Source organism: Canis aureus, chromosome 28 (assembly GCF_053574225.1).
Source record: "Canis aureus isolate CA01 chromosome 28, VMU_Caureus_v.1.0, whole genome shotgun sequence".
Lineage (NCBI taxonomy): Eukaryota > Metazoa > Chordata > Mammalia > Carnivora > Canidae > Canis > Canis aureus.
The window spans coordinates 20040367-20065948 of record NC_135638.1 but is presented as its reverse complement, the minus strand read 5'-3'; the positions used below and the strand labels follow the sequence as shown (position 1 = coordinate 20065948).

Genomic DNA, 25582 nt, shown 5'->3' with positions numbered 1-25582 from the left:
TGTGTTCATTTCTGGGTTTCCTATTCTGTTCCATTGATCTATGTGTCTATTTTTGTGCCAGTACCATACTGCCTTGATCACAACAGCTTTGTAATATAATTTGAAGTCCAGAATTGTGAGGACTCCAGCTTTGTGTTTCTTTTTCGAGATTGTTTTGGCTATGCAGGGTCTTTTGTGGTTCCATACAAATTTTAGGATTTTTGTTCTAGCTCTGTGAAAAATGCTGCTGGTATTTTGATAGGGATTGCATTAAATGTGTAGATTGCTTTGGGTAATATTGACATTTTAACAGTATTTGTTCTTCTAACCCATGTGCATGGAATGTTTTCCCATTTATTTGTGTCATCTTCAATTTCTTTCATCAGTGTTCTATAATATTCAGAATATAGATCTTTTATCTCTTCAGTGGGGCTTATTCCTAGGCTCTTATGTTTTTTGGCACAATTATAAATGGGATAGATTCCTTGGTTTCTCTTTCTGCTGCTTTATTATTAGTGTATAGAAATGCAACAGATTTCTGTATATTGATTTTGTATCCTGTGACTTTACTGAATTCATGTATAAGTTCTAGCAGTATTTTGGTGGAGACTTCCAGGTATCATGTCATCTGCAAATAGTGAAATTATTATTTCTCCCTTGCTGATTTGGATGCCTTGTATTTCTTTTTATTGTCTGACTGCTACAACTAGGGCTTCTAGCACTAAGTTAAATAACAATGGTGAGAGTGGAATCCTTGTCTTATTTCTTACCATAGAGGAAAATCTCTCATTTTTTCCCCATTGAGGATGATATTAGCTGTAGGTTTTTCCTATATGGCCTTCATGATATTGAGGTATGTTTCCTCTGACCCTACTTTGTTGAAGATTTTTATCATGAATGGATATTGTACTTTGTCAAATGCTTTTTCTGCATCTATTGAGAGGATCATATGGTTCTTTTCTTTATTAATGTGATGTATCATGTTGATTGATTTGCAAATATTGAACAACTCTTGCAGCCCAGGAATAAATCCCACATGTATTGCGGTGAATGATTCTTTCAATGTAATTGGATTCAGTTTGCTAATATTTTATTGAGAATTTTTGCATTTGTGTTCATCATAGATATTGACCCATCATTCTCTTTTTCAGTGGAGTCAGTTTTTGGTATCAGGGTAATGTTGGCCTCATAGAATGAATTTGAAGTTTTCCTTCCATTTCTATTTTTTGGAATAGTGTGAGAAGAATAGGTATTAACTATTTAAATGTTTGGTAGAATTCACCTGTGAACCCATCTGGCCCTAGATATTTGTTTATTGGGATATTTTTTTATTACTGATATAATTTCTTTGCTGGTTATCGGTCTGTTCAAGTTTTCTATTTTTTGTAGTTTATCTATTTATAGTTTTTTGTAGTTTATCTATTTATATTTATCCATTTCTTCCAGATTGTCAATTTGTTGGCATATAGTTTTTCATAACATTCTCTTGTAATTGTTTGTATTTCTGTGATGTTGGTTGTTACTTTACCTCTCATTTGTGATTTCATTTCTTTGGGTCCTTTCTCATGATTTTTTTTAAAAGACTTTATTTATTTATTTACAGAGATGCAGAGAGAGAGAGAGGCAGAGACACAGGCAGAGGGAGAAGCAGGCTCCATGCAGACAGCCTGATGTGGGACTCAATCCAGAGTCTCCAGGATCACGCCCTGGGCTGCAGGCGGCGCTAAACCACTGTGCCACCGGGGCTGCCCCTCATGATTTTTTGATAAGTCTAGGTAGGGGTTTATCAATTATACTAATTGTTTCAAAGAACCAGCTCCTGGTTTCATTGATCTGTTCTATTCGGGTTTTTTTAGTTTCTGTATCATTTATTTCTGCTCTAAACTTTATTATTTCCCTTCTTCTGCAGGTTTATGCTTCATTTTTTTTATTGTTCTAGCTCCTCAGGTGTAAAATTAGGTAGTTTGAGATTTTTCTTGCTTCTTGAGGTAGGCTTGTCTTGCCATATACTTCCTTCTTAAAATCACTTTTGCTGTACCCAAAGGTTTCAGACCATTGTGTTTTCATTTTCATTTATTTCCATGTATTTTTTAAAATTTCTTCTTTGATGTCCTAACTGACCCATTCATTGTTTAGTAGGATGTTGTTTAACCTCCATGTATTTGTGATCTTTCCAAATTTTTTTCTTGTGGTTGACTTCAAGTTTCACAGCATTGTGGTCAGAAAATATGCATGGTATGATCTCAATCCTTTTGTACTTGTTGAGGCCTGATTTGTGACCTAGGATGTGATCTATTCTGGAGAATGTCCCATGTGCACTTGAAAAGAATGTGTATTCTGCTTTAGGAGAATGTTCTTTTTTTTTTTTTTTTTTTTTTTTTTTTAGATTTTATTTATTTATTTGAGAGAGAGAGAGCACAAACAGGGGGAGTAGCAGAGGGAAAGGGAGAAGCAGGGCAGGGAGCACAATGCAGCACTCCATCCAGGACTCTAGGACTATGACCTAAGCAGAAGGCAGACACTTAACTGACTGAGCCACCCAGGTGCCCCAGGAAAATGTTCTGAATATATCTGTGAAGTCCATCTGGTTCAGTGTATCATTCAAAGTCATTGTTTCCTTGGTGATTTTCTGCTTAGATGGTCTGTCCATTGATGTGTGATATTAAAGTCCCCTACTCTTATTGTATATTAATCAATTAATTCCTTTATGTTTGCTATTAATTGTTTTATATATTTGGGTGCTTCTGTGTTGGGAGCATAAATATTTACAATTGTTAGATCTTCTTGTCGGATTGCCCTCTTTATGATATAGCGCCCTTCTTCATCTCTTGTTACAGTCTTTGGCTTAAAGTCTAGTTTTCCAATATAAGTATTGCTATTTCAGCTTTCTTTTGACATCCATCTGCATGATAAATGTTTCTCCATCCCCTCATTTTCAATCTGCAGGTGTCCTTAGGTCTAAAATGACAGGCAGTATATATAGATGGGTCTTGGGTTTTTTTTTTAATCCATTCTGACACCATCTGTTTTTTGATTGAAGCATTTAATCCATTAACCTTCAGAGTAATTATTGATAGATAAGTATTTAGTGCCATTTTATTATTTGTTTGGTCATTGTTTTTGGATATTTTCTCTGTCCCTTTCTAGTCTTTGCCACTTTTGGTCTTTTCTTTCCACTCAATGAGTCCCCTTTAATATTTCTTGCAGGGCTGGTTTAGTGGTCATGAAATCCTTGTTTTTGTTTGTCTGGGAAACTCTTTATCTCTCCTTCTACTTCTCTCTACTTCTATCCTGAATGATAGCCTTGCTGGATAGAGTATTCTTGGCTACAGATTTTTCCTATTCAGCACATTGAATATATCATGTCACTCCCTTCTGGCTTGCCAAGTTTCTGTGGAGAGATCTGCTGCTAAACTTATGGATCTTTCCTTGTCAGTTAGGGAGTTCTTTTGTCTTACTGCTTTTAAGATTTTTTTATTGGTATATTTTGCAAATTAAATTACAATATGTCTTGGTGTTGGCCTGCTTTTGTTCATTTTGATAGGAGTTCTCTGTGTCTCCTGGATCTGGATGTCTGTTTCCTTCCCCGGATTAGAGAAGTTTTCAGTTATTATTTCCTCAAATAAATTTTCTGCTCCCTTTTCTCTCTCTTCTTCTGGAGCTCCTATTATACAAATGTGAATATGTTTTATAGAGTCACTGAGTTCCCTAAGTCTATTCTCATGTTGCATAACATGAGAATAGACTCATGTTCAGCTTCATTATTTTATCTTCTATATCACTTGTTTGTTCCTCGGCTTCTTCCATCCTTGTGTTCATCACAGCAAGCCTCTTTTAAATCTCAGTTATTGTATTCTTCATTTCTGGACTGCTTTTTTAACTCTTTTATTTCTGCAGTAAGGGCTTCCCTGAAGTGCTCTATTCTTTTCTAAAGCCCAGGGAGTATCCTTATGATTGTTGCTTTAAATTCTCCATCAGGCACATTACTTATATTTGTTTCACTTAGATCTCTGGCTGTGACCTTATTTTGTTCTTTCCTTTGGAATTAATTCCTCCATCTTAGCATTATGTCTAAGTCTCTGTCTTCTTCTCTGTGTTAGAAAAGTCTATTATGTTTCCTCTCCTGAAAGTAATGGCTTTATGAAAGAGGTCGTGTCCAGGGCCTGGCCCTTTCCGGGAGTGTCTCTGGTGTGTGCTGTGTGCACTCTGCTTCTGTGTTTTGACTGCTTTATCCTTCAGGCCAGTCATCTGCAGAGGCTCCCCTTGCCTGCAGTGGGCAGTGTTTGGTCCTTGGCCAGAATGTAGCAAGTTTTAATTAGGTATTCTCTGGCCTGCTTGTTAAATGAGACCTGATACTACTTCCACTAGAACTGAGGCCCCGCAGAACTTTCTGGTTGGGAGACATGGTGTGGGAGGGGTTTCTGCTGGTCTACTGGGGGAGGGGCCTGATGTGCTGGGACTGAGGCAAACTTGACCAAAAAGGGTGACACACCAGAGCACAGGGGTGTAGGACTTGAATTAAGGGGCTTAGGTAGCCAGTATCAGCACTGCGCTGCTTCCCACAGGTGGCTCTATGTTTATGCTGAGGGACAAGTGAGGGAAATGGCACCCTCCAGCTCCTTTGTCCCTGGAAAGGTGTCTCTGTGAATACCCTCTGTGGAGGGACATGCTCCAAGAAGAGTGAATAATCTCCCTGCTGGGGGCCCCAAGCATTCTTCAGATTACTGTCTCTACACCATCTATCCCAAGGATGCTTGCCTGCCTACCTTCTTTCCAGAGGTAGGGCAGTGGTTCCAGGTCTCTATCCCAGCTAAGCCCACTGACCTTTAAACCTTCAGTCTGTAAGCCCTGCTGATTGCAGGAACTCATGAAAATCAGTCGCTTTCATTTTCCCAGCCAGTGGCTTTGGGGAAGTGTTCTCCTTGTGTATATCTCTGTGTACTCCACTCTCTCTCTCCTCTCTCCATGATCAGGGCTCCCTCCCCTCCTCAGCATGCATGATACATTTCTTCCCCAAACCACATCTCTACACTTCCTACCTTCTTCCATGTGGCCTCTTCTCTCCCTTTAGTTGTGGAATTTGTTCCATCAGTTTTCAGCTTGATCTCTGGCATATTTACAATGATTTGATAGTTATCTAGTTGTGTTTGTGTGACAAGATGAGCCTAGGGTCCTCTTACTACACTATGCTGCCAACTTATTTCCCCTCTTACCGCAGTATAGTAAGATTTTATTTTTAAGTAACCTCTACATCCAACATGGGGCTTAACCTTACAACCCTGAGATGCAGAGTCACATGCTCTACTGACTGAATCAGCCAGGCACTACTTCCTTTCTTATATTTAAAAGAGAAAAACCCAGTAGAAAAACTAAATATATACTAAGTACTTGAGATTAGATAGCTCATTATATGAATCTCTGATGGACATAAAGGAGGTTTATAAACTGTTCCTGATGACAGGGTGCTGTGGCAAGCTACCTCTCAGTACCCATGTGGCAGTCAGGGAGCCATTCGCTTCGGAAACCCTCTTTTGTCATCATCCATGAAATCATCCATATGTAGTGTTCCTGTGTAATCTCATCTTTCAAAGCTCTCATGGAATTGTGTGAATGAAAGGGCTTTGTAATCCATAAATCACTGTACAGAAGTCAGTTATTATTAAAATTTTAAATTATTACTTAGGATTCTACAATATGTCTATTTATTTTCCAAGAAGGGGAAGCTAGATTTCCCCTCCCTTGAAGTTTCAGGCCCTAAATGGGATGAGGAAGGAGGAATTAGTGATAATCAAATTTCTATCCACAGCTCTAATCCAGTGGTCAAAACAAATGGCCCATCAATTACATTTTGTTCATGAGTGAGTCTGAGTGGAAGAAGCAAGGACCTGGCCACAAGCCAGGAATACAGTAGAGATCTTTTTGAGCTGGAAGGATTTTAGTGATGATATTCAAAGAAGACATACTGTGATGGAGAGATCAGGGACTTGGGAGCCAGGTGAGCCTAGGTTCAAACCCTAGCTCTGCAATTTATAAGCAATGGGAACTTGGGGAAGTTACTAACTCACAATTTCTTTGTCTATAAAATGAGAAAACAATACTTTCACCTTGCCGGTCATGGTGGGGATTAGAAATAAAGCATGCAGAGCATTTGTTAGATTCCTAGGGCCACTGAAACAAATTACCACAAACTGGATAGCTTAAAACTGCAAGAGTTTATCCTTTCATAGTTCAGAAAATTAAAATCAAGATGTCCGAGGGCCACCCTCCCTCCAAAGGCTCTAGGGGAGAATCCCTCCTTGCTTCTTACAGCTTCTTGGAGTTGTAGGCCCACAAAGCAAGAACAGCCATTGTTTGTTATCTTTGCTCCTATCTTCACATAGTCTTTGCTCCTATCTTCACATAGTCTCATCCTCTTCTCCTGTGTCTCAGTGTCTTTTATAAGGACACTTGTCATTAGATTTAGGGTCCATTTGGATAATCCAGGATAATTTGGCTTCAAGACTCTTAACTTAATGGCATCTGCAAAGACCCTTTTCCCAAATAAGGTCATATTCACAGCTTCCAGTGATTCCATGGATTACCTTTAGGAGGAAGGGGGCAGACACCATTTAATCCACCACAGCCTCTAATATGTACCCAGCATAAAGCAGCCACTTGATATGTAAGCCACTGCTCAATAATTAGCTGCTAGTATAATAGTTATTATTATTATTCTCAGCGTGGAAGAACAGGGCTTTCGTCACCTTCACCTGGTCCTTCCTTCCTGGCCTTACTCCTGGTGGGAAGAGAGCCTAACCTGAATAACACATCAAAGCAGTGTTATGGGAGTGGCCATATTTACCAGGAGGGATGTGTGTTTGTCTTGAAGGTGTTCCACTGTGACAAATCTAAAAGTCTACCTTTAAAGAGGACTGTTTATTAACTGCTACCTTCTCATCTTCTTAGGAAATGTCATCTCCAGAGCCTTGACCTCTTATTACCAAGAGGGAGACAAGATGGATGAGGAAAAGTAGGGTAGAGGGGCTTAAAATAAAGATGGAGGAGACCAAGGAGGGGTGAATCCCCAGATGCCTGATTCAAGCTGACTCCGTAGAAAGAGGAAAAAATATTTGCTGCCATCATTTGGCCTTCATATGTGTTCATTATGAGATGCTGCTAAGTGTTTTTATAATAATGGAGCACAGCTGCACACCCCAACACCCTCCCTATCCAGTCCAATTCCCTCACTTTAAAGCATTCCTGTCTCTTCTTCCCCTCTCTACATCAGATTTTTCAGGCTGCATGGTATATTCAAGCTTCTCTCCCAAATTTACTTCTTCAAATGCATCTGGAAGGAAGATATGGTCCTCTATCTGATCCTTCTGTTAGAGACCTTAGTTGGAGACCAAACGAAAACACCAGAGCTTGGTGGGAGTGGAGGCAAGGTCAAATGGCCTCTGAATTCCGTGGGGTTTGTTGATTTCCTGGGCTTTACATTACTCTCCACACCTTTTCCTCAGTCTCTCTATCCTTTCACTATCCTTTATTCAACCTTATCCCCATGCTTTAGACCCAAGCCTCATATCAGAGAACCCAGCCAAAACTCAGCCTCACTCCCAGACTCCAGGCCAGACTCAGTCTTGGTCAATAGAAAAGTCTGGAAGGCAGGGTGGAGCAGCATCTCAACCTTTGTCCCTGGTTGTAATCCCTGCACTGTTTTTAACTTCTGGTCTTTGCTGGTTGTTCCCCATTTGCTTATCTCAAATCCCCTCTCTTTTTACCCTGCTCTATACCAAGAAGCTGACTCCTTCTTGGTATGCCTCATACTAAAGAATGCCTCATCTCGGCTCCACTGCCAAATGACTTTCAACTGGGTTTAACTGAGGGAGGCACTAGCAGGAGGTGGCGAGTGGTAGTAAAAACAGGTCGGGGACTTCCCTGCTGCCATGGTGCACCTTCCTGCATCCCTCATGGCTATGGTTCCTGCCAGACAGTTGTTCTTTTACAGCTCAGTTCCCTGAGCCCTTCAGTCATAAGAGTGGTAATAGCCTTCCACTGCTGGTTATGTCTGGGTACTTCATGATCTTGTTTGCTTCTTTGAGGTTGACCATGAAGTCTCTTCATTTGAACAGTCTCCTAGCAGGAGCCTTACCTGTGCATGGTCCAGTCATCTTCTCCCTTCTCAGTTGCCCATCTTCATCCCCTATCTGATACTTTGGTTATCTCTTTGGAAAGGGGTAGTGGGTACTCTACTGTGCCACCCAGATCTCTCAGCTCCATGCTGCCAGCCTTTGAAGACAGTGCCTGAAAGACTAGACCAAATTTCCTTCTGTCAAGTCCTAACCACAGTTTGCTATTCACCTGTCTGAATCTCCCACTTGTTCCCCAATCCTCAGAAAGTCCATTGGTTGGTCCTCTCTCCCTCTGTGACAAGTGTCTCTGGTTTGAGCCAGCTCATCACCAACTGACCTCTAGTGCTGATGTTCTTTCTCATGATAAAGATGGTTCTCAGTTCCCACTATGTGCTGGGCACAGTGTCAGGTACTAGGGACACAGAAATTGACAAGAGGTAGTTTCTGCCTTTGAAGGTTCAAATCTTAGATATGCGACTTTATTAGATGTATGACTTTGTTAAGGAGATTAGAAGAAGTGGCTAGAAAGGTAGGAGGAAGATTAAAAGAGAATGGTACTCTGGCAACTTCCTCAGGGAAGAGGGAGAGACCAACTGTGTCAAATGCTGCTTGATGGGTCACATAACATAGAGACGGAAAATTTTCACTGGCTAAGGTTGTGGCTATATGGAGGTTACCAGAAAGCTTGACAAGAGCTGTTTTAGTGGAATGGTGGGGGTAACGGCCTAACTGTAGAGTAGATTCAAGAGGGAAATGGGGTCAATGATGTGGAGATGGAGTGAATGATGTGGAGACACAGTTTTGCTATAAAGGGAAACAAAGCAATGTAGTGGCAGATCATAAGAGATTATTTTTGTACATTTAAGACAGGAGATTTTGCAGCAAGATTTTATACAATGGTGCAATGATCAAGAGGAGAAATTCCAATGATTCAAGATTCAGTCGCTGGAGCTAGAGGAAACAGAGATGTATTTGGTGCACAAGTGAGCATGGTGCTCTTAGGAGCATGGAGATCATATGTAGGAGAACAGAGGCAAGCAGGTTCATAGATAAGAGACTGCCCTTCCGACTGCTTCCTTTTTCTCAATGAAATAAGGAGAAAGGTCATAAGCTAAGGGTGAGAGAAGTTAGGGAAAGACACCTGTGATTTCAAGAGAAAAGAAGTACATAAATAGTCACTCAGGGGAATGGAGGGAGAATGAATTGATAGGGCTTGTAATTTGGGCTGTTGGGATGATTTGATTAGATAATAAAAGAAAAGCATTTAGCACAATGCCCTGTATATAGTGAACATATTTTAAAAATAGTTATTATTAAGCCAATCTGGTGATGTCCATGATATGCCTCAAAGTACTTTGAGAACGTGGAGGAAGTATCCCTCTCAGGAAAGCTGGGGAACTAACTCCAGAGGCAGTGAATTGAGAGCTGTTCTTAAGGATGAAAAAAGGAATGATGTAACAATTAAATAACACTTTGTGCCACACATAGTACTGAGTATGAACCAACTGGTGACCTATTTGTGTAAATAAAGTTTTATTGGAATGTAGTGATATATATTTTTTATGAATATATATATCCATATTTATCCATTTTATATATATATATATATACATATATTTTATGGATTATCTATAACTGCTTTCATGCTACAATGTCAGAATTAAGTAATTGCAATAGAAACTGCATGGCCTGAAAGTCTAAAATATTTGCTATCCAGTTTTTTACCAAAAAAAGTTTGTTCATCTCTGAACATAGAATTAGATAATGAGTGGTTGTGAACCTAAGAAAACAAATTAGAGACACAAATAATATCCTTATAGAATGAATCCATTAGAAACAGCAAGGAAGAAAAGCAATACCATTAGAAACAGAATTACTGACGTGGAGGAAACTGCTAAAATCATCAATAGCCAATGCAGTTAGGGGAGAAAAAAAAAAACTCATGGATTAAAGCAATCAGAAGGAAAACAGATAAATATCGACAATCTTATTCTCAAATTCTCCAGATATTTAGAACAGCTGAAGATGATCTCAAGGATATTTGGTGTTCCTGAAGTAGAAAATTCAAAAATATGGAACAGAAAGAGTAAGAATTCAGATATAATCTAAAAAATTTTCCAAAAATGCAGAAAGAATTGAATATGGAGCCTTGAAAGAACATACCATGTTCCCAGAAATCTTAATCTAGGACAACCCACAGTGAATCATATTCTGATTCAGTTTCAAGAATCAAGAACATCAAAAGAAAAAAAAAATCAAGAACATCTTCAGACATCCAGATAGAAATTGCAAATAATGCACAAGGGATAAAAAATTGTGATCTCAGAACACAGTGGAATAATATTCATAAAGCTCTGAAGGGAAGAAAATATTCTTAATATTTTTCATAATCTGTCAACCTTACAACAGTAGTTCTCAGACCTAGCTGCACATCGGGATCTCTGGAGAGTTTTTTAAATGTCCTATGTTCAGAGGGCACCCTAAACCAGCCAGATTAAAATCTCTGGGAGTAGAGTCTGGACAACGATATTTCTCAAAAATTCACCAGGTGACTCTAAGTGCAAGTGATTCTATGGTAGGATACTCAAAGTGTGAACCCCAGTTCAGTGGCAACAATCATGGAGCTTGGTAGAAATGACGTCTCAACCCCCCACCCTAGACCTACAGAAATAGACTTATCTGAGACTTTAACAAGCTCTCCAGGCAATTTGGATGCTTGCTTTGGAAAAGCTTTGAAAAAGAATCTCTTTTTCTCATAACGTTTTGCTCACTTTAGATTGTTATAAAGCCTCACTGGTTCTGTGAAAGGGTTCATTATCTTTTGATGTAGTGACTTACTGTCTTAGAAGATGGGGGGGGGAGGGGCAGCCCCGGTGGCGCAGCGGTTTAGCGCCGCCTGCAGCCCAGGGCCTGATCCTGGAGACGCGGGATCCAGTCCCACGTCGGGCTCTCTGCGTGGAGCCTGCTTGTGTCTCTGCTCCTCTCTCTCTCTCTCTCTCTGAATAAATAAATCTTAAAAAAAAAAAAAAAAAGAAGAAGAAGAAGAAGAAGATGGGGGTTGGGGGGGAGAACTTCTGTGTGAATGACTGAGTGAAGCAGAGGCCAGCACTAGTGATACACGCCATCCAAGTCCTGAGCTCTCTCTCTATGACTTATGCTCAAGTTTTCCCTGCAACAAAGACTGTATCTGGAAACTTTCTTTGTTCACTCATGTAGATTTTTCTAAGCTGACAAATGTTGTAGATCAGAACCAGAAGTTTCTTGCAGAGGAATCTATTAGGAAAGAATATCCCTTTTAGGGAAAAAAAAGGTCTAGATATAGATTCAGAGATAAATCTATAGATGGATCTCAACATAGATTTAAAAATATTTAACAATTTATAACATTTGGATTTTAGCAATGTCTTCAGTTGCATTTAAATTTATTTTTCAAAAAAAATAAATTTATTTTTCTTATATCTCTGTAAAATTAAGTTAACTAACTTTGATACAACATGCATAGAATGATCCCACTACAATAAAAGTAGTTCTGTATCCATCTGCAAATATACAGAGAAAGATGTTCACTTGATATTATTTATGAGTGATGAGAATGAGTGATGAGACTTGAGGTGCTTTTTGAATTTTCTTCTTCCACACTGTTGAAATCCTGAAAATGTAAACTATTCTTCCAAAAATACTGAAGTGAATTTTCTAGTAAAGAAAAAAACAAAAAACATCCAAATCCTGAATTTATTAATTTGACCAGGATGATCAGGATCTGTGTACCAGCTCATAACAACCAAATTCACAGAGATTGTGAGTCAGATCTGCAATACATTAATTAACATAACCATTCCTAGATCTAAGATTCCTCATCCAGAGAAGGCACTTACTTTTTAGGTGACTAGATTTACTCAGGACTCTAAACTACATATTAGAGAGTTGCTTAATGAGCATAGAATTAGAGAAAAAGCAGTAGGTTTTGTCTTTTTAGGAAATTTCTTTGAAACTATCATCAGCTAATGATTTGTCCTTCACTGAAGCAATTATTCTTTGTAAAGACCCGTTTTCTTGCCCTAAAACCAAGACTCTGTCTTCTCATCCTAAATATTTACCATAAGGTACGGTTTCCGAAGAAAATGTTGGAGCAATTTCCAAATCACAATTTCTGGAAGACCAGACATAAATTTAACACCCATGGTAGCTACAGTATCAGAGGTTGGCATCTCACACTTATCTCTACAATCTTGGGTTTATCTCACTTGGAGGTTGTCTGAGTCTTCTGTGTACTAAATACATCCATTTTGTGAGGAACAAAAAGAGTACATACAAAGGAAGTAGAGCCTGTGGGGCTTTTTTTTTTCTTTTTAAAATTTTACTGAAAAACAGGGCATCTGGGTGGCTCAGTTGGTTGAGTGGCTGCTTTCAGCTCAGGTCGTGATCTCAGGGTTCTGGGAATAGAGCCCCGAATAGGGCTTCCTACTCACCGGGGAGCCTGCTTCTCCCTCTCCTTCTTCTCCTCCCCTAGCTCATGCTTTCTCTCTCGCTCTCTCTCAAATAAATAAATAAAATCTTAAAAAAGATTTCATGAGAGACACACACAGAGAGAGAAAGAGAGAGAGAGAGAGAGACAGGCAGAGGGAGAAGCAGGCTCCACGCAGGGAGCCTGATGTGGGACTTGATCCTAGAACTCCGGGATCACACCCTGAGCCAAAGGCAGACAGACGCTCAACCCCTGTACCACCCAGGCGTTCAAAATAAATAAAATCTTTAAAAAATAAAATAAAATAAAAATTTAATGAAAAGCATAAGTTAAATTCAATCTAAGGCTTAAAAGGTGATTAATTGGGCAGCCTGGGTGGCTCAGCGGTTTAGCGCCGCCGTCAGCCCAGGGCGTGATCCTGGAGGCCCGAGATGGAGTCCGATGTCAGGCTCCCTGCATGAAGCCCGCTTCTCCCTCTGCCTCTCTCTCTCTCTCTCTCTCTCTCTCTCTCTCATTCTCTCTCTCTGTGTCTCTCATGAATAAATAAAATCTTAAAAAAATAAAAGGTGATTAATTATTTTCAGTGTATTTCATATCTTTCTTTATTAAAAAGAAATAAACACTTCACTCCGTTCTTGCATTGACTTGGGTTGAACCCTTTCATGGGTGAGAAGGGAGCAAGACTTTCTACGCTACTAATATAAATGATCCAGGATGTGTCAGTATCATAATTTAGAAACTTAACTCAAGATCAGGATATTTTTCACAGCGCAAAGACTGTCTCCTTCTAAATTTTAAGTAACTAAACTATGATGTATCAACTAAATTTAAGTTTTCAAACAATTATTATTCCACTAAGTTTATGTATATGAGCTTTGAATCCTAGTAGGTTAGAATTCTATTCTCCTGTTTTCTAGCTGGAAATCCAGTGTAAAACAAACACAAAATCAAAACCCTTTATTTACTTCATTTCTAAAACAGGAAAAACATCACTTACCTACTTTTTAGGGGTTTTATAACATTTGCAAAGTAATATTAAATGTTTAGAGTACATACTAGGAGCTGAATAAATGAAATTCATTTGATAATCAAAGATATTTAAAAGGGCTTGTCCAAATAAGAGTTTGTAAATTTTTTGTTTGAGAGTATAGCTTTTCTCATGTCCCATTTTTCATATCACTGACCACACTTGAAATAGGTGGTCAGAAGATAGAGAAAGTACCAGTAATACCTAAATCATTCTCAACTGAAATTCAGATGTAAGCACGAGCATACCCACTTAAATTTACTTGGTTATCTTCCAGGAATGGATTCATTGTGATAATGCATACAAACACATACATATTCATAATATATTTTACACATTAACATAAAGCATTGAAAGACATGGAATATGTTAATTTTCCCACATTTGTGGTGGTTTCTTTTTTTCTTCTTCCGCTTTTGCTTTCTTCCTATTTCCTCCCATCCCTTATGAATTTGGGCTCTCTACTCTCTATTTTTTATCAGGGGAAACACAGTCATTGCTATCCAAATGTTTCTCTAAGTTCTAATTCTAGTCAGTATCTTTTTCCGGAACTGCACACCTGCTTCCAACTACCCATTTGGCATCTCTGTCCTGATGACACTCTAGACTGAATGTACACAAAATTGCATTCACCATCTTATTCCCCCCTAAACAACACCTTCTTCAGAGAATCCTATGTCTAAAATTGGAAATAAGCTGGTTTTTTACTCTTCCTCTCCTGATACCCTATGCTAATCAGTTAATCTGAAGTCTTTTGCCATAATGTCTAGTTATCTAGTCTCTCCTTCCTATTCCCTTTTCTACCTTTCTACTGAGTGATTTTTACCTCAATTTTTATAACAACCTCCTACATCCTTTCCCTAGCTCCAGCCCCTTCCTATACAATCTGGCCTAAACATTATACCCGAATGAACCTTCCTAATTCACAAAGGCAATAATTTACTTTCACTATCAAAATCTGCCATTGTGAAACAGAGTAAATATAAACTCATGCTTGGCACCTGACAGTCCCTACCAGGTGTCATCAGGTTATATTTTGAGCCTAACACCCTCGATTCTTTTGACCCCAAGAGTGCATAAATGAATAGCCCCACAAAGGAAGATCTAGTTTGTAATTTTCTTTGACCCACACATGGTTTATAAATTTGGAATCAGCTGTTTATTTCATTTAGTTGCTAACATTTACATAGGCTTTGCAACTTTGGGCTTACATTGCCACATGACACAAAGCTAGGCAGTGAGTGCCCTTTAAAATTGAGAAACATGCCCTGGTTCACCATAGCCTTCATCTGATTGGTGCTATACTTCATCTGGTCCTGGCTAGGTGCCAATAAGCATGTGAATTTATGACACTTGCCCTATATTACCTACTGCTCCAGCCAAATGCATCATTTCCAAATGCACAGCATGCCTTTGCTTATGTTGTTCCATCTTTTTTTTTTGTATACTTTTTATTGTAGTTTGATTTGCCAACATGTGGTATAATACCCAGTGCTCATCCCATCAGGTGCCCCCCTCAGTGCCCATCACTTCATTACCCCAACCCCCCGTCCACCTCCCCTTCCACTACCCCTTGTTCGTTTCCCAGAGTTAGGTGTATCTTATGTTCTGTCTCCCTCTCTGATATTTCCCACTCATTTTCTCTCCTTTCCCCTTTATTCCCTTTCACTATTTTTTATATTCCCCAAATGAATGAGACCATATAATGTTTGTTCTTCTCCGATTGACTTACTTCACTCAGCATAATACTCTCCAGTTCCAAACATGTCGAAGCAAATGGTGGGTATTTGTCGTTTCTAATGGCTGAGGAATATTCCATTGTATACATAGACCACATCTTCTTTATCCATTCATCTTTCGATGGACACCGAGGCTCCTTCCACAGTTTGGCTATTGTGGACATTGCTGCTATAAACATTGGGGTGCAGGTGTCCTGCCATTTGAAAATATGGAACGCTTCACGAATTTGTGTGTCATCCTTGCACAGGGGCCATGCTAATCTTCTCTGTATCGTTCCAATTTTAGTATATGTGCTGCCAAAGTGAGCACTGTTGTTCCATCTTTAATAGAAATGCCCTCTCCCTCGATTTTTCCTGTCTTTAAGGTCCATTTCAAATACTGAATCTCCCGTGATGCTTTCTCACCACCAGCTGGATGTTACTGCCTTGTTTTTGAGCCTGTGTAACACTTGGTGGTTCTCTTATGGCCTATATCCCACTCTTCACTGGATAAGTCATTGGTATCCTTGATTTCTACCCTTTCTCAGGGAGATGTACTAATGGACACTTGCCCCCTACTCCTCAAGGCTTTCTGAAGGAAAACTTTTCCTTTTGACATAGACCTTCCCTTCTCCTCCTCACAGAGATGGAGTGAGTCTCCCTCTTTCCCCTCAGGGATCTTCCTGTATACACAATGGGAATGCTTTGCTCTACTTGTCAGGAAAAGCCCTGATATGGCAAGTGAGGTTGTCAGCAATGCCTGAGTGTGTACATTTGTCCAATTCTGAAGTTCAGGATTAGGAGGCCCACTATTGCCACAAGAGACAGGATTTTACTTCTAGATTTTTCCAGCAAACAAAGCTAATATTTTCATCTGCTTGAATACTTATCTCATAACTGTATTTAAACTCAATCAGGGAAAAGGAGGCATTCTTACTGAGTATCTTCTAATCCCAATAATGATTCACTCTGTCTTAAAGTTTCTGCAGCTCCTAGCAAAGTCAGTCACTCTACAGATAGGCACTCAAAACACGTCAAGTTGAATCAAAGGATATAATCAATGTACATAAAATTCATGGAATGTAATTTTTCCCTTGCCATGTCCCCATAAACTATAATTTAAATGTCTTTTTATAGATGTCAATGAAATACAAATGATTCTATGTATTACATAAAATATTTATTTCCTATTTACATTTCCACTTTTATGTAAATCATTGTACATCATATGACATATGAAAAAAGAAAAAGAAAGGAAAAAATATATAAACCTTGGATATCAGTGTAGAAAGCACTTAACCATGTAGTATTTATCAGCAGTCTCGTAGGTCTCGTTTCTTGCCCTTTTTGGATTTTCTAGTAGTTTCTTGACGAATGGTATCATACTCCAATATGGCCATTTTGGAAAGTCTCTGTAAGTATTGAGATGGTGCTCCAGCAAGAGGATCACTGAAGCCAGTACCTGTGAAGAAAAAGAAATCAGCTATTAAAATTAAGTACACTAAAATGATATTCTCTAAAGTACAGGGCAAATAAAAATCTCTCTTCCTCAAATGACCATTAAACACTGCTAGTTCTTGATATATCACATTTGTGAATTAGAGATAGAAAGCACTTACTTTCTAAAATGAGTGTAATATCAAGTCATTTCAAAAAATATTTAACTAGGGGTGCCTGAGTGGCTCAGTCGGTTGGGCATCCAACTCTTGATTTTGGCTTGGGTCATGATCTTAGGGTCATGGAATCAAGCTCTGTGTAGGGTTCAACTCAGCAGGAGGTAGCATCTACTTAAGATTCTCTCTCTCCCTTTGTCCTTCCCCCAATTCGTGCTCTCTCTCTAAGAATAAATAAATCTTTAAAAAAGTTAACTTAAAAAACTTATGATATTTCTATTTAACTATATAAAACTAAATCTGACTCTATAATGCTCATGTTTTTAAAACATGAGATGGCTGTGGAATTTATTCCAAAGCAAAAGACACACAATCTCCATAAATAATTAACTTGTTTCATACCTTACATGCTCATCAAGTTATTTTCTCCAAAAATTCCATTTCTCATAAATGCTAAGTTTAGTAAAATAGTAAAATTGTAAAGAAAGAAAATGAGTAATTCACTAACTGAACAGCATTACTCAAGCTTCTATTATAGAATGTAGTAATAGTAATAGATAACATATATTGAGTGATCTCTCTGTGCCAGGTACTTACATTTATTTCAATCACACAACACTATGAAGTAGGTAACTAGTACTATCTTTGGCCATAAATATAAAAACAAGATTTAGTAGGGCTAAAAAACTTGCCCAAGGGCAAAGAATTTAAACTCAGATTCATCAAATTCAAACTTCCCATGTAATCACTACATATTGCCCTAAATATGTAAATATGTATAAATACTTCTATTTGAAAACATATAAAACTTTGAAAATAATATGCTGATTCAAACTGTCTTAAAATATGATTATTTAATTCAAATGGTTGAGTGTCAAAAAAGGCTACCTACAGTTCTTTAGTGTGGTTATTTTTGGTTCGTTTTGTTATTTGAATGTATAGCATGGGTAGAAAGTTCAGAGAAAGAGAGAGAGAGTTGGGGTGGGGGGGAAGAATATGATTGGGATAAATGTCCTTAGGAGTACAGTGAACCTGACATTTAGAAAAACTCTTTGGCTATAAATTAACTAGATTGTAGAGATTAAGCAAATTTTTAAAAACTTCAAAACTTCATACAAACCAATGCAATTAAGTTGGAAGTTGTTAACAATAAGATAAATTTAAAATTCTCAAATACAGAAATGTACACACACATTCTATCTAGAACATTCATCAGTCAAAAAAGAAATCATAATAAACATTAAAATATTTGTAACTAATGAGAAAGAAAATATTGCAAAACTTGTGTGATACAGCAAAACTTATGCTTAAAGAGGTTTATACCCCAAATTCCTATGTTAGAAAAGAAGGCTTGAGAATTAATGTTAGACATAGAAAAATAATAAACCCAGAGACCATGGAAGAAAAAAGATAATGCAGGAAAGAGAAGAAATCAATGAAGTAGAAAACAAATTTACAATAAGAAAGATTTTTTAGAAGATGAGTTCTTCATCGAAGAGAATAATGAAAAAGAAAAAGTCTCTGGTGAGATTAATCAAGAAAAAAAGGCAGAAGGCACAAATAAATAACATTAAAAGAAGAAGGACAGGGTTCTTCTGTCCTTTTGATCAGCATGTGACTTTTGATCTCAGGGTTGTAGATTTAAGCCCACCCTGGGTGTAGAGATTACTTAAAAATAAAATTTAAAAAAAGAGGAAGAAGGACAGAAGTACAGATACTACAAAAACAACTTTATGCCAATATATCTGAAAACTTAGACAAAATGCAAAAAAAAAAAAAAACTTAGAAAATATAACTTACCAAAACTAATTGAAGAATTAGAATGCTTTAAAAATCCTAAAATTAAAATGATTTAATCAATATTAAAATAATAATTCTTGCCCAGCTATCTATTTTGTTTGATGTTAGTGTAGCTACACAATCTTTCTTTTTATTAATTTTTGCATGATTTATATTTTTCCAACCTTGCACTTTTGATCTTTCTGGCCTTAAATTTAAGGTATGCCTCTTGTAAGCAACACATAGTTATTTTTTTTAGTCTGTTACTTTGCTTTTTCATTGAAATATTTAGTCTTCTTATATCTAATGCAACTGTTATGTTTAATTTTAAATCTTTAATATTGCTAATTGTTTTCTATTTATCTCATATATTTTATGTTTCCTTTTTCCTCTTTTCTTGTCCTCTTTTGAAATGATCAAGTATTTTCTCAATATTATACTTCCCCTCTCTTTTACCTTGTTACTTGTATTATTTTATTATCCTTTTAGTGGTTACCATACTGATGATCACATGTCTCTTTGACATATCACAAACTACTTTAAATTAGTTATTTTACCATTTTTCAGATAATGCAAGTATCTTACATTTTCAAACCACATATGCCCCATCCTACCTCTGTGCTACTATTATCAAGTATTTTATTTCTACATATACTTTAAATTTCATAATAGTACTGCTACTGCTTCTTATTCTTTCCCAAGTTGTTGTACTTTCATTTTGTATCATTACTTTTTTAATATTTTTAGTGAAGCTCTGCAGACAATAAATTCTCTTAACTTCTATTTGAATGAAAATGTATTTGTTTCACTTTTACTTTTAAGGATATTTTCACTGGGTATCCAATTCAAGTTTGGTAGTTATTCTCATTTAGCCCTTGAAAATGCCATTCCATTGTCTTCTTGCTTCCATTGTCCACATTTAAAAAGTCAGTTGTATGTCTTACATTCCTCCTTCAAAGGTAACCTATCCTTTCTCTGTTTTGTTTTATGTGTGTGTGTGTGTGTGTGTGTGTGTGTGTTTAACTTAGTCTGTTTATTATGATTTGCCCACAGTGGTTTTCTTACCTGCTGAGGGCTTATAGAGCTTTTTGTATCTGTGGCTTTGTATTTTTCATCAAAATTGGGAACATATCAACTAGTATGTAAATACTGTTTCTATCCTGCCCTCTCTCCTCTTATTCTGGAATTAGAATTACACATGTGTAAAGCAGGTTTTATTTTGTCACATAATGACTTGCACACTCCCTTCTATATTATCTTTTTTTCTCCCTTCACTTTAATTGAGTATTTTCTAATGATCTTTCATTTTATAAATCCTGTCATCCGTTGCTTTCCATTGTTTCCTCAACTTTATTGCAGTATATTTTACAAATAAAAATTGCATATGTTTAAGGTATACTACATGACAACCTGATATACATATACATTGTGAAATGATTACCATAATTAAGTTAATTGCCACACCCATCACCTCATACAGATAGATACCTTTTCTGGGAAGGAGATGAGAACACTTGAGACCTACTCTCTTAGTAGAGAGTATACAGTATACAGTACAGTATTATTAACTATAGTCACCATGCTGTACATTGGATCCCCAGAAATTATTCATCTTAGAACTGTAATTTTGGGGATCCCTGGGTGGTGCAGCAGTTTAGCGCCTGCCTTTGGCCCAGGGCGCGATACTGGAGACCCAGGATTGAATCCCACGTCGGGTTCCCGGTGCATGGAGCCTGCTTCTCCCTCTGCCTATGTCTCTGCCTCTCTCTCTCTCTCTCTGTGTGACTATCATAAATAAAAAAAAAAAAAAAAAAAAAAAATTTAAAAAAAAATTTAAAAAAAGAACTGTAATTTTGTACCAACATCTCCCCATTTGCCCCACCCAAAAAACCCAGGTAACCATCAAAGCAAGATTAGTATGCAGGCTATGCAACAGCCCACATGAGATGACAAGGGCTAATCCCAAGGTCCTGAGATAATAAAGGTATGTGTAGAGGGAACACAACATCCACTACATTTATAAAATAAACAGAGCTTAAAAGAAGCATTAAGAGAACAAAACAATCAGTGGAAAGAAAGAGAGTTAAAAAAAAAAAAGTATGAGACAACCTAATATGACATGTGGTGGAAGAAAAAAAATGAGCCAACTTACTCTTTGGTTTTTCCTGAAGTGGTACCACAGTGCATGCCTCCTTAGTCTTCCTTATCCTAAAATTATATATTATCATAAAATCACTTTTATATAAATCCAGGGTACATTAATTTTTTTAAAAAAATAATAGATAAGAAGCTGCTTTCATCAAAACTCACTCAGTGAAGGACAACACTTGGAAAGTAAGCATTAAAGAAAGTGAACTCATTCCATCATAATTAATCCAATCAGAAGTAGATATGAACAATTCAACATCTCAGTTTTGCTAATAAATTTTACCTGTAGATAAGTGTTATGTCTAACCTCTCCCATATTTATCTTCAACTTTCTCTAAGTATGATTTAAAAAATACTAAGAGAAAGAGAAAATAAATATTAGATTAAGAGGGTATCTAGATATGCCAGATATCAACTATCACTTATTTCTGCAAATTTTACCTATTAACCACCATAAACTGAATTTTATCTTAACTTTTGTTCCTACTGTAACAGACCTACATAACGAATGGGTTATCAGAGGAGGTAGGTCATGATTGAATCTGCTGTGGGTGAGATAATCCATAAGAATTGAAAATGTCCTGTAACTATATTAAACTTTAGAAGTCAGCTGGAACTTCCAAATGCCCCTTCACCTCTAGGATTACTACTATCAGTTATATTACTAGACTGCACCTTGAGAGTCACTGAAAATGTATGATTATAATGAAAGAAATTTGAAAAAAAACAAACTTTTATTAGCATTTTATTTTTTTTTTTAAATTTTTTTTTATTTATTTATGATAGTCACAGAGAGAGAGAGAGGCAGAGACACAGGCAGAGGGAGAAGCAGGCTCCATGCACTGGGAGCCCGACGTGGGATTCAATCCCGGGTCTCCAGGATCATGCCCTGGGCCAAAGGCAGGCGCCAAACCGCTGCGCCACCCAGGGATCCCTTATTAGCATTTTAAAAACAAATATTTACATATGGAGTAGAAAAAGGTGGTAAGGGGTTGTACACAAAGACAAACAAAAATGTGTTACTTCCCTGCTTTGCCATGGCTGTTCGTTCAAGGGGTGCTGTGCAATACAGAGGAGAATAAAATACTTGTAGGCAACTCAACATGTTCTCACTAGAATGGCTGATATAAAGACACTTGTTTCAAAGACAGGGAAAAGAACTAACATTTACATTTGCCAAGCACTTCATAAACATTATGGCACGTAGCCACCACTTTTCTGCTTTGTATATGAAGAACACTGTCATAACATGAATTTAATATATTGAAATTATCCTTTATTGGCTAGGCAAATTTTCACTCAAGCCCAATGTAAAATGATGAGGAGTCATTTCACAAACAGCTAAGTTGCAAATGAAAAAAAAAATGAAATAGGGTGAAAACAGTAGGAAGCAAAATGAAGACTTAAGATTAAGAGGTAGTTAGGCCAATTCAGGGGTTGCTTTTTGGGCTTCCAGTTTCTTAAAGATGATCATTGAAAGCAGGGTAACAAGACTGGTCTATACTGAGACAGGTTCATTGCCAGAGGCAGCCCTACATCCTTCTCAAAGGGCCCTGTGACTCCTGATGAAATTGACAAGAGTGAGGTGAGTGTTCGGGACACAGTGTCTTAGTAATGATGGAAAGTCACTGAAACCTTAAGTAGGTTTTATTTTTTTTTTTTTTAAGATTTTATTTATTCATGAGAGACACAGAGAAAGGCAGAGACACAGACAGCGGGAGAAGCAGGCTTCCTCTGGGGAGCCGATGTGGGACTTGATCCCAGGACCCTGCGATCATGACCTGAGCCAAAGGCAGATGCTCAACCATTGAGCCACCCAGGTATCCCTAACAAATATTTTTTAACGGAAGGCCTTAAGTCCTTTCTGGCAACATCACTTGAAAACTGAGAAAAGTGCTTATTTGTCAAATTGAATAAAATTGCTACCTACATTAAAACATGAGATCCTTTATGAAAAAAATATCAGTGGGCAAGAAAGACTTCAAGTCACTAGCCAGGAAAACCTCTTCCTTTAGCAGTAATACTACAGATACATGTGGAATGCAAGAGAACTGAACAGCAATGGTCTACCTGACTGGAGGCATCTCGGTCTCAGCATGCAGCCGTCTTGACTGAACACCCAGTGGAGTTGAACTTACACTTTTTGGGCAACTCTGCAGTCCTGGTAAATATGGCATTTTGACACATTCTTTGAGCTCTTCTAGACCAAATATTGTGGTGTATTCTAATCAAAAATAGTATCATAATCAATGGTATTATTTCTGGATGAAATGCATATAACTTCTTTTACTACATACTAAAATGCATAATACAACATACCCAATTAGTCATTAAGCAAAGCAAATAAAGCTACTGTAATTTATCTATTATCTTTCCCAAGAGAATACCTTTTAATTCCTAATATATAGGATGTAGGGAAGTAAGGAAGAGTTGATTCAGGGGCTGATTAAGAAGTAGAATAAGGAAAAAAGACAGCTGGACAGAATCGACACAGTCGTCACTATCCTCTGCCCTCACTATTTCACATAATTAGAATTTCCAGTATATTAGAGACATTCACAGTAGAGTTTAAAAGCACTTTTAAGAGTTTTGTATTTCTGCTATTTTAAACCTTCTTATCTTCCTGCTTTTATGTAAATAAGAGGTATAAATGTACAATTATTGAGCTAGCAATGAGACATAAAAGAATTCTATTTAGGGATCCCTGGGTGGCGCAGCGGTTTGGCGCCTGCCTTTGGCCCAGGGCACGATCCTGGAGACCTGGGATCGAATCCCACATCGGGCTCCCGGTGCATGGAGCCTGCTTCTCCCTCTGCCTGAGTCTCTGCCTCTCTCTCTCTCTCTCTCTCTCTCTCTCTCTCTCTGTGACTATCATGAATAAATAAATAAAATCTTTAAAAAAAAAAAAAAAAGGGGGGGATCCCTGGGTGGCGCAGTGGTTTGGCGCCTGCCTTTGGCCCAGGGCGCGATCCTGGAGACCTGGGATCGAATCCCACATCGGGCTCCCGGTGCATGGAGCCTGCTTCTCCCTCTGCCTGTGTCTCTGCCTCTCTCTCTCTCTCTGTGACTATCATAAATAAATAAAAATTAAAAAAGAAAAAAAGAAAAAAAAAGAATTCTATTTAAGGCATTGATTTTAACTTTCTTTCTGCAAAATTTAACACCAAATCCATAAACACTAACATTGAAGCATCAAGATTGCTTCTCCTACTAACCTCACATAAAACTGTACAGAGATTGTCAAATTATTTAAAAACAAAATAAAACTTCAAAATGAAGGCAATAAATGGGCAAAAACAGATTAAGAAATTAAAGGTTCCGGTGATCTTTAATTGTGGTGAATTGTATTTTAAGCTTTCTCTACTAAGCAAGTCTAGCATAGCAATAAGAATAGTATTTAATGGGACTAGAGTTATATTAAACACTCCAAATGCTATTTTGCAACTTTTGACTTTTCTTCTGGAAGAAAAAAATAGTTTCTCCTGATAAAAAACATACAAATTTTCTTTCCAGCAATTAGATTTGGGGTGAAAGGACAGATAAACATGTCTTCTGAATATCTTTAATGGGAATGTAGTGAAAAAATTGAAAAAAAAAAAAAAAGTAACACACACAAAACCAGGAGTGATGAAATAGGTTGTGGAGTTTAAATTTTACTGTTTTCAGGAATTACATCTCTATTTATAAAGCTGAAGGGGAAAAAAAAAAAAGAAAAAAAAATAAAGCTGAAGGGAGAATTCAGGATAAACAAAAAATACAATTATAATTTGAAATTTGAAATATAAATTGAAATTAAGCTATTAATACATTCATTCGCGCACATGTCAAAAGTCCTCAAATTAGTCCTTATTGAGCAATGGTAGAATAAAAGATACTTTCCACATGCAAAAAACAAAGTTTGGGTTAGAACTAGGAATACAAAAGGGTGCTGTTAGAGATTTGGGTTTCTTAAAACATAAAAATCAACTTGAGGTGTTTAAAAACAAACAGAATTTGTGAAAAGTAGTATAACCCAATGGAGATAGTCCTGCACTGATACCAAGAAAAGTTCTTTAAGATTTGTTTCCATCATGAGTTACAGAATTACGTTAAGTAAATTAATTTTAATTTGGTTCCATTTTTATTTTCCATAAACTTAGGATATTATCCTTCCATAAATATTACAGAAATTACAAGATGTCTCTTGACTGCTTAAAAAATACATGTGTAAGTTTAAGGCACTATTTCTATATTTTATTCAGTAAAATAATTATAAAAATGAAGTTACCCTTCTTCATCCTTTGTGTTTCTAAAACTGCTTTCCTCCAACTATTCTCAAAAAGAAAACAACTGTCAAGGGAATTTCTGGTGACATTAGATGTATCAAATTTGATTTCAGGAGACAGGACTGGCATTTTTTCTTCTTTCAACAATGCTGATGAAAGTGAGATGCTGCTTCAGATTCAGGACACAAAGTACAAAAAAGAAAAAAGTATTTCAGAGATAAATATTTTTTCTAATTTGTTTTTCATTATATAGATTAAATACTAACAGACTTACATGGAAAGTTCACTTATAACATGTAAATATATATTCTTGGGATTTTAAAGTAAGAGGCCTTTAATAATATAGCCACAATTGGTAGTAAGAGTTTTTTCTTTTAAATATTTTAGTAAGTTCTTCCAAATCCCAGGTCACATATATTTAGCAATATAAAAAAATTTGAAGTCCAACAGCAAGTTATTGTGCACAAGACAATAAAA

General features: G+C 37.1%; 1 protein-coding gene and 1 non-coding gene across 16 annotated transcripts in view; both read right to left on the bottom strand.

Moving 5' to 3' along the window:
- C28H8orf89 (chromosome 28 C8orf89 homolog) overlaps positions 1-25582 on the bottom strand; it is a 45408-nt gene that overhangs the window by 5588 nt on the left and 14238 nt on the right. For 7 of the 15 annotated variants that reach the window (XM_077876571.1, XM_077876567.1, XM_077876563.1 and 4 more), the window contains 5 exons: positions 25108-25271; positions 22911-23064; positions 20845-20900; positions 18714-18749; positions 16459-16762 (listed from right to left, as the gene is read on the bottom strand). In XM_077876571.1, the coding sequence (XP_077732697.1) occupies positions 16614-16762; positions 18714-18749; positions 20845-20900; positions 22911-23064; positions 25108-25234 (522 nt within the window). In that variant the 5' untranslated portion in view covers positions 25235-25271 and the 3' untranslated portion in view covers positions 16459-16613. Of the gene's footprint in view, positions 1-15314; positions 15516-16458; positions 16763-18713; positions 18750-20844; positions 20901-21781; positions 21962-22910; positions 23065-25107; positions 25275-25582 lie in introns of those variants that run through there. The other 8 variants (XM_077876569.1, XM_077876564.1, XR_013367166.1 and 5 more) reach the window with 7 other exon arrangements.
- LOC144300693 (U6 spliceosomal RNA) lies at positions 15525-15631 on the bottom strand. Its single transcript, XR_013367496.1, has one exon. It is a non-coding gene; the product is annotated as a U6 spliceosomal RNA (small nuclear RNA).